The 9,055-nt window shown below is 49.5% G+C and overlaps 1 protein-coding gene and 1 long non-coding RNA gene across 4 annotated transcripts; one reads left to right on the top strand and one right to left on the bottom strand.

Moving 5' to 3' along the window:
* Positions 1 to 624: 624 nt before the first annotated feature.
* Positions 625 to 3,942, bottom strand: LOC103729681. The gene is made up of 3 exons (XR_607073.3): positions 3,810 to 3,942; positions 1,944 to 2,281; positions 625 to 1,049 (listed from the first exon to the last, which is right to left on the bottom strand). It is a non-coding gene; the product is annotated as an uncharacterized LOC103729681 (long non-coding RNA).
* Positions 3,943 to 3,983: 41 nt separating this feature from the next.
* Positions 3,984 to 8,627, top strand: Rps9 (ribosomal protein S9). Of its 3 annotated transcripts, none has more exons than XM_029560934.1 (5): positions 3,984 to 4,063; positions 4,309 to 4,429; positions 4,634 to 4,756; positions 7,276 to 7,462; positions 7,556 to 7,700. In XM_029560934.1, exons 2-5 carry the CDS (start codon positions 4,333 to 4,335, stop codon positions 7,566 to 7,568), a joined length of 420 nt encoding a protein of 139 aa, XP_029416794.1. In that variant the 5' UTR covers positions 3,984 to 4,063; positions 4,309 to 4,332; the 3' UTR covers positions 7,569 to 7,700. The 3 variants fall into 3 exon arrangements, with proteins under 3 accessions (XP_029416794.1, XP_008825978.1, XP_008825977.1); XM_008827756.3 differs by lacking the exon at positions 7,556 to 7,700 and adding an exon at positions 8,380 to 8,627 and having other exon boundaries at positions 3,987 to 4,086; XM_008827755.3 differs by lacking the exon at positions 7,556 to 7,700 and adding an exon at positions 8,380 to 8,627 and having other exon boundaries at positions 3,996 to 4,063.
* Positions 8,628 to 9,055: the final 428 nt, after the last annotated feature.

Raw genomic sequence — 9,055 nt, forward strand, 5'->3', positions numbered from 1 at the left:
GGTTGTCAGCTGTTATGTAGATGCTGGGAACTGAACACAGGTCCTCTGCAAGAGCAGCCAGTGCTCTTAACCTCTGAGCTATTTCTCCAGCCTGGCTCTTCAATTTTAAAAAGTCTTTTTTTTTTTTTTTTGGTGGAGAGGGTTTGGAAAGATGGCTCAGTGGTTAAGAGCACTGGCTGCTCTTGCAAAGGACCCAGGTTCAATACCCAGCACCCTCATGGCGGCTCATAACCATTTGTAATTCCAGTTCTAGAGGACTCTGATGCCCTCTCTGACCTCTGTGGGCACTGCATGAGATGGGTGCATTTACCTACATGCAGGTAATATACTCATTCATAAAAATAAAAATAAATTTTAAAAGAAGTTTTTTGCTTTTCTGAGATATCTCACTATATATATAGCCCTGGTTAGCCTGGAACTTGCAATGTAGAACAGGCTAGTGAACTCACAGGTATTCACCTATCTCTGCCTCCCAAGTGCTGGGTTTAAAGGTATTCCAGGTCCTGCAAAAGTCACCTTTTTTAAAAAATTTTTGTTTATATGAGTGTGTTGCCTGCATGTGTGTAAGTGCACCTGTGTTGTGCAGTGCCCTTGGAGGTAAGAAGAGGGCATCAGATTTCCTGGAACTGGAATTATGGATGGTTGTTAGCTGTCATGTGGGTGCTGGAAATTGTGCTTGGAAATCTGCTAAAGCAGCCAATGCTCATAACTGCTGAGCCTTTTCTCCAGCCCCCGAAAGTCACCTTCTTAGAGAGGCCTTTGCTGACCACCACTCAGTCATTATCAGCAATTGACTTCCTTTACAGCATTACACTGAAATTCTTTAACTTCCCCTCCCTGAGTTTCTCCATTGCTAGAGAGGAACAGTTTTGTTCATTGCTACATTCGAATGTGTAGAACAATTCCTGTGCCACTCCAAAACTACTTGTTGCCCACACAGATGGGTGAAGCCGGGGTTGAGGTGGGGCTTGTTGCCCAGACGCAGCTGAAAGGTGCAGTGGATGAGTCCTGGTGTGGCAGAGTTTCCACCAAGCCATCTTTTTCCTTGTCTACAGAAAGCAAAAATGGAATAATGTGAGATGGACTTACAGCTAAATGACAGGCAAGATTTTCATAATACATCAGGTTGAAATAATACTGAACACAGTGATTTCCCTACTATGGAATCACCATCTGGATTGGGCAAATGCCTACTGTCAGCCTGGAGTGGTATCAAATGCCTGTAGTCCTGCTACTCAGCAGGCTGAGACAGGAGGATTGCAAGTTAAACACCAGCCTGGCCTATGTACTGAAACCCTGACACAACAAAACAAGAAAGCTCCAATTGTTTGGGACCTTTTGCACAGGGAGAGGGCTGAAGTCTACAAATGTTGCAGGTAACTAGTCCAACTCCCAACTCAGAGGCAAGAGAGGCACCAGGACTCTGGAATCCTACACCTGTGTGCATGTCAAGAATCAGAGCTTCGCAGCAGAGGTGCAATAGATTTGCATCTTGTTCTAGTCTGCCTTCAATTGCTGTGACAAAACACTGACCAATAACAACTTTGGGAGGAAAGGGTTTATTTTATCTTACATCTCCTGGGTCACAGCTCATCACCGAGGGAGCCCAAGGTAGGAACGCAGGGCAGGAGCTAAAGCACAGGCCATGGAGGAACACTGCTTACTGACTTGCTCCCCTGTGCGTTCAACCTGCTTTTTACATAAGACCAACTGCCCAGGGGTGGCACCGCCCACAGTGAGTTGGGCCCTCCCACACCACTCAGCTATCAAGAAAAATGCCCCACAGACATGGCCATAGGCTAGTCCAATGGAGGCAGTCCCCTAATCGAGGCTCCTCTACCCAGGTGTGTCAAACTGACAATTAAAGCTATCCAGCACACAACTCCATGAATGCAAAAGCCAAAAACACAAGCAGGAGGTAAGAGTGGAGAAAAATATATTACCTGTAGCAGGTCTGGGGTTATTTCCATCCCAAAGAATGACTGGATGGGTCTCTGGCTCAGGGAGCTTACACATATCCATATAGGAAAGCACTGTAGTGTATGCATGGGGCAGATTCCTGAGCATGCTGAGACTAAGGTCATGGGTCAAGAAGGAAAGATGACAGACTCTTCTGGAAATGCTGACTCAGGTCTTAGCACATATGTTCAAAAGTTAATATGAAGCCTGGTGTGGTGGTGCAGACCTTTAATTCCAGTAGTCAGGAGGCACAGGCAGGCATAGCTCTGTGTTTGAAGCCAGTTTGGTCTACATGGGACAGCCAGAGTTGCATAGTGACAACCTGTCTCAAGAAAAGAACAGAACAAAGAAAAAAAGAGAGTCAGAGGGTGCAGGTGGTCAATGCCAATAAACCCAATACTCTGGGAGGCAGACAAGGGGGATCAGGAGCTTGAGACCAGCCCTGGCCACACAGTAGAGTTCCAGGCCAGTCTAGGTTATGTGAAACTCTGACCCAAAGCAAAAACAGGAAGAGGGTGTTTTATAATTTAGTTGGTACGGTGCTTGCCTAGCATGCACGAGATCCTGGGTTTGATTTCCAGCACCATGTACAACTGTTGTGTTGGCGTACGCCTATGATCCCAGCACTTGTGAGGTAGAGGCAAGAGAATCAAGGTTATTGTCCATTGTACAGTGAATTCAAGACCAGCCTGTACCACATAAGAGACCCTGGCTCAAAATAAGCTAAACCAGCCAAGACTGGTGGCTCACACCTTTAATCCCAGCACTCAGGAAGCAAAGGAAGCTGGATCTCTGTGAGATTGAGGTCAGCCTGGTCTACACAGTGAGTTCCAGGCCAGACAGGGCTACATAGTGAGACTCTGTCTCAAGAAACAAAATAATTAAAACCCACACCCAAACAAACAAAAAACCCCAACAGGGGAGATGGCTCAGTTGGTTAAGACACTTGCTGCTGAGCCTTCCTGAGTTGGATTCTCAAGGACCCACAAGGTGGAAGTTGAGAACCAACTCCAGCAAGGCATCCTTTGCCACTCACTAAAAAACGTTAAGCAAGAGGACAGGAGGATTGCCACAAGTCAGATTGAATGCCAAGTTTAGGTTGCTTACATAAAGCTAGTGGTTTGAGGATCTTATAGGCTATAGGCTGATTCCCAAGATTCTTTGTAAAAAATACAGTTTTAGCCGGGCGTGGTGGCGCACGCCTTTAGTCCCAGCACTCGGGAGGCAGAGGCAGGCGGATCTCTGTGAGTTAAAGGCCAGCCTGGTCTACATAGTGAGTTACAGGACAGCTGGGGCTACAGGGAGACCTTATCTCAAAAAGACCATATATATATATATGTGTGTGTGTGTGTATAAAAGACCCTATATATATATATGTATATATATATATATGTATATATATATATATATATTTTTTTAAATTTTTTATGTGTAAGTGCACCCATGCGTGCAATGCCCATGGAGGTCAGGAGAGGACATCGGACCCTCTGGTATTGTTACAGACGATTGTTAGCTGCCATGTGGGTGCTGGGAATCCAACCTGGGTCCTCTGCAAGAGCAGCCAGTGCCCTTAACCACTGAGCCACCTCTCCAGCCCCCTCAAGATTATTTTTCTGAATTTTTAAAAATCATGTTTATTATTTTACGTGCTCGCGTGCATTGCCGGCATAGAAGTGCACCATGTCGTGCAATGCCCACGGAGGCCAGAAGAGGGCGTTAGATCTCCTGGAAGTAGAGTTAGCCGCCATGTGGATAGTGGGACCCGAATTCGGGTCCCTTGCAGGAGTAGCTAGTGGTAACCGCCGAGCCAGCGCTCCAGGCCCCGTAGAATGTTTAGCTAGCTGCTTTACCTTTAAAGCCGCGGTTCGAACCAGCCGCTGCCTGCCCGGCTCCCCACGGTCAGACCACTCTGAGCCTTCACAGGCCAGCGCGGGGCCGCTCTAGCCCACCTCTCAATCTACTGCTCTCCGGGCCCCTTAACAACGCGCCTTCTGATTGGCGCAGTCACTGGCGGTGCGTGGTGGCGTCACGACAGCGCGACGTTGCTATAAGACGGCGGCTGGCCGGCGCCCTGCCTCTTTCTGTCTGGGGTGTGAGCGCGTAGGTGAGCAGTTGCGAGTGGTGTAGGTCAGTTTGCGGGGTGACGGTCGTGGGGTCCCCTAACTTGCACGCGCACGCGGAAGAGGGCCGAGAGCGGGGCGGTTGGAAGGGAGTGCTGCGCGGCTGCGGGACCCCAGTTTCAGAGGCTCGGGCGAGTCTCGCGAGAACCCCTGGAGCGCTCGCGTGGTCCTCGCGGAGGCCTGCCACTGCGCATGCGCAGCAGCTCTTTGACGCTCCTTTTACGCGCAGGCGCAGCCGGCAAGCAGCGCCACAATGCCCGTGGCCAGGAGCTGGGTTTGTCGCAAAACCTATGTGACTCCGCGGAGACCGTTCGAGAAGTCGCGGCTCGATCAGGAGCTGAAGCTGATCGGTGAGTGGCCGAGGCGGCGTTCCGGGTTCGGGATCTGGGGCGGAAAGTAGAAGCTAGCTCGCCATGAGGTCCACATGCTCGTCCCGGGAGCCCAGTGTGCGCTCTCCCCACCGAGGGTTACGGTTTAGCTTGCCTCTGCGTATCCTGCAGTCCAGGTGTTGGAGCGTTGCTTAGCCCCATCGCCCCCTTCACTTTCACGTGCAGGCGAATATGGGCTCCGGAACAAACGTGAGGTCTGGAGGGTCAAGTTTACTCTGGCCAAGATCCGCAAGGCTGCTCGGGAGCTGCTGACGCTGGATGAGAAGGACCCACGCCGGCTTTTTGAAGGTGTGTGTGCCCCTCCCCCCTCGAAAGGATGGGTGGTCGTGAGGTTGCGGAGCTGGGGACTATGGTGATGGGAGGTGTGACGTTATAACAAGTTTGGGCAGCCTGTGACTTCCTGTGCCTATATTTTGAGATGGAGGCTCTGACCCAGGCTGGCCATGCGACCTCAGTCTATTTGGTGAGGTGGGAGCCTGGGGTTCTTGACAGTTCTTTCTGTAGCCCCAGGACCTGGAAGTCATAGCTGGGATTAAAGGTGTGTACCACGCTTGTTTTGAGATTTTTATTTTATGTACTGCCTGCCTTGTAGGTAAGTGCACCCGTGTCCTGCAATGCTTGAGGAGGACAGAAGAGACTGTAGGATCTCCTGAAACTGCGAGTTACGGACAGTTATTAGCTGCCATGTGGGTGCTGGGATTCGAACCTGGGTCTTCCGCAAGAACAGTCAGTGTTCTTATCTGATGAACCACCTCTCCAGTCCTCACCTTGAGGTTTTGAACTCGGACTTCGAAAGGTTTAGACCCCTGGTTTGGAGCAGGTGTATGTGAGGGTCACTTGTTTCCTTGGGTAGAAGTGAAAGTTGCTAAGGAGTAGTTTTTTTGCCAGGAGTACTTTGTAGTACAACCATTTAGCCAAGGTCAGAGCCCTGGAGCCTGCCACAGCAGGTGTCTGGTAATGTATTTTAGGCACTGACTTGATACCCCTGTTTTGATTCAGTTCCAGCCTTTGGCATGCGGTTTATGACTGTCAGGAAGGGTTCAGATTAGAAATTGCAGCATATTAATACCTGCCTTGTGCCATCACAGGAGTCTCTTCTGAGGTGCTCACTTTCTGAATAATTATCTTTAATATTCTTTTGTGTATTGCATGCATGTAAGTGCACCTGTGTCACACAGTGCCCATGGAGGACAGAAGAGGTCGTTGGATTCCCTGAAACTGCAGTTATGGATGGTTGTTAACTGCCATGTGGGTGGTGGGATTTGAACCTGGGTATATCTGCAAGAACAGCCAGTGCTCCTAACTGCTGAGTCATCTCTGAAGTCCATAATTCTTTATTTTTAATTGTAAGATTGTTTAGTCTGCATGTAGCTAAGTGCATTCATGTTGTGCAATTTCCGCCGAGGTCAGAAGAGGGCGTCAGACTCATATTGGAATTAGCTACCATGAGGGTGCTGGTAGCCTAAACCATGTCCTCTACAAGGGCAGTCTGTTCTTTTAACCACAGCCATCCTCCCAGCCCTCGAGGTACACAAGTTTAAAACATTTTAAGCCTGTCAGTGTTGGTCAGTTGGAGACCCTGGACCCTTCAGTGGTGGGGCGAGCTCTTGTGACTGTCAAGTTGATGAGTGCATTTCGGGGTCACACAGGATGAGTTCTGCAGTGGAGTGGCTGATCTATGAGGGTTTAATGTTCTAGTAAAGATGAAGTCAAACTTTCCATTTTGGGTGCGTTTTTGTACCTGGATGTCTGACCAACGTTTAAAATTAAGATACTGAGGCATGGTATGTCTCGGTTTTTATTCCCTACTTGTGGTTCCTTGCTAGGTGACTGGCCTTCATAGTTCAGCCAGCTTTCCTTCAGACTCTTGGGAGAATAATCTGAGGAGTATTGAGTATCCAGCAAATGCGGTTCGTTTTGCAGCAGTAACGATTCTGGGTTTTTATTTTTTTCTTTTGGACTTTCTTGAGACAGGGTCTCCTTGTAGCCTCAGCTGGCCTGGAACTCACTATGTAGGCCAGCCTGGGCTTTACCAAGGCATGTGCCACCACGCTTGCAGGATTCTGTTTTTGAGACTGACTCCTGTATCAGCTGCTGCCTCGTACAGTGTAGCTGAGGTTGTCCTTGAAGCTGCAGCCGTGCTGCCATAGCCTCTTCAGCACTTATTCAAGCCCAGCTAAATGTGACTTGCTTGGTTTTGAGATAGGGCCTCTGACCCACTGTTTCCAGTCAGTACTCAAGTAGGCCTTCAACTCCTGATCCTAGGCGTGTGCCACCACACCCAGTTTTATGTGGTGCTAGGATCAAATGCAGGGCTCTCCGTGCTGCCAACCCGAGCTACAACTCCAGCCCTGTGAAAGTAGGGCTTTTTTAGAGTAGGCCTTTAGTGTTAAAGGGTGGGTAATGAGCACTCTGGCTGTGTGATGGTGACATGCCCAGTGGTAACAGGGTGAGTTCCTGGGCAGCCCCCTGCCTGCCTGGAGCCATGAAGTAGGGTGGATCCTTGGCATATTCTCAAGCCTGGAGTTGCTATAAGAAAGGCATAGCATGTTAGGTCCTTTTTTCCTGCAGATGAGGTGGACAGGTTCTTCATGAGAACATCGCCACTTTTGAAGTGGGTGAAAGCTGCCTTAAACCTGCCTTAATGAGACTTCGAAACTAAAGAGTCAGTATATCCTGTATGTGTTAACTCTAATCTGGCTCACCACCAAGACATGGAGCCATTACAAGGTAAAGCCAGGATGTGAACCCAAGGCATCTGGCATCAGACCTGAATTCCGTGTTTCTGTGTTTCTTCCCATTCCCAGGCAATGCTCTGCTGAGGCGACTTGTTCGAATTGGGGTGCTGGATGAGGGCAAGATGAAGCTGGATTATATCCTGGGCCTGAAGATTGAAGATTTCTTAGAGAGGCGGCTGCAGACCCAAGTCTTTAAGCTAGGCCTGGCTAAATCGATCCACCATGCCAGAGTGCTCATCCGTCAGCGCCACATCAGGTAATGCTGAATCCAGCTAGGTTCCGGAGGCTTACCCCATCCTGTCCCCTCATGGTTGCCTTTGTTAAGCTGCTGTCCCCATCTCCTGTGCAGCCCTCGGAGCTGACAAATGTGTGAGCTCACCTTGTGGGTACCCAGTCACGCCCTGCAAAAAGCTCATGGGGAAATAGGGGACCTTGTCTCCCCATAGCCCAGCGCAAGGGTCACTGCGGCTCAAGCCGTACACCTTGCGAAGGCCTCGGCCAGGCATGCAAGTGCTGGACAGGTAATACCTCTTGGTGCCCCCTTAGAGGGAAAGGATCGGGCCTGTGGTGGTTGGGTAGGCTCAGCTGTTGGCTGAGCTTATTGTGAGATCCAGTCCAAACCCTCATCACTTGGATTTGTCCTTGTGAATCTGTGGATTCAGTTCACCTGGCCGAAGTGACAGTGCACACACAGTTGAAGGGATGTGGGTATGCATTTTGCCCTCCTGTAAAGTGAGCTCCATTTGGGGAAGCTGTACATACAGATGTAGCCCTGGAGTTCTCCCCTCTAGCCTTGTGACTCATGGGCAAGAGCTTTCCTCATTGTTTCTGAGTTTAGCCTCAGGGTAAGGAAACCAGTGATCAGTGAGGTCAGTGCCAGGCATGGATGAGTGTTTGAAAAGGCCTTTGCTCATTCTGAGCTGTTAGTTACTTTGTGGGTTTTGCCTTTGTGGGTTATGTTCCTTTTGTAAAGTGGACAAGAAATTCATCCTGGAGCATTGGTATGGGTTCTGAGATGCCCGGAGCCACCCATAAGTTGGCTGGGGCCTGTAAGGTCAGCCTGCTGTCAGTCAGTGCTGTGGTGCTGTCTGCTTGAGCTTAGGACAGGTGAGAAGGACTTAATGGGTCCAGCCTCTCCTTGTCCCTGTACTTAGCCTGCTGTTCCCCATTCAGGGTCCGCAAACAGGTGGTGAACATCCCGTCCTTCATTGTGCGGCTGGACTCCCAGAAGCACATCGACTTTTCCCTCCGCTCTCCGTATGGTGGTGGCCGCCCGGGCCGAGTGAAGAGGAAGAACGCCAAGAAGGGCCAGGGTGGTGCAGGAGCCGGTGATGATGAAGAAGAGGATTAAGCCCATATCTCCCTGAGCTGGAATATGTCTAGTTTTCCAGTTGGCTTAATAAAAGAGGATCAACACTTTGGAATTGACTTATTGGTGTTACCCTCTGGTGGGAAGAAGCCCTGCTGAGTATAGGCCAGGCCTCTGCACTACTTGGTACATTCAGATGTTCTCAGGAGCCAGAGTGCTGTTAACCAGATACTTGTAAGCAGCCTCCAGAAATCTTAGGACCACAGTGGAAATACAGCAACAACCTCTGTTCAGACCACAGCCCAGCTATTTGTGCAGTGGGGATGGGTGGCACATAGTCATTTACAGGCAGGGAAGGTCTTGCCCAACCTGACCTCAGGCCTTGATACTGAGCTGTTCACTGAGTCATTAGCAACCAAGGCCTCAGAACCTGGCTGGTTGAAAGTTTGCAGAATGGCTTACATTTGGCAAGCTTTGATTATTATTATTTTTTTAATTTTTATTTTTTTATTTTATGTGTATGAGTATCTTGCCTGGTAT

This window comes from Nannospalax galili, unplaced genomic scaffold (genome assembly GCF_000622305.1).
Source record: "Nannospalax galili isolate Female #2095 unplaced genomic scaffold, S.galili_v1.0 scaffold632, whole genome shotgun sequence".
Lineage (NCBI taxonomy): Eukaryota > Metazoa > Chordata > Mammalia > Rodentia > Spalacidae > Nannospalax > Nannospalax galili.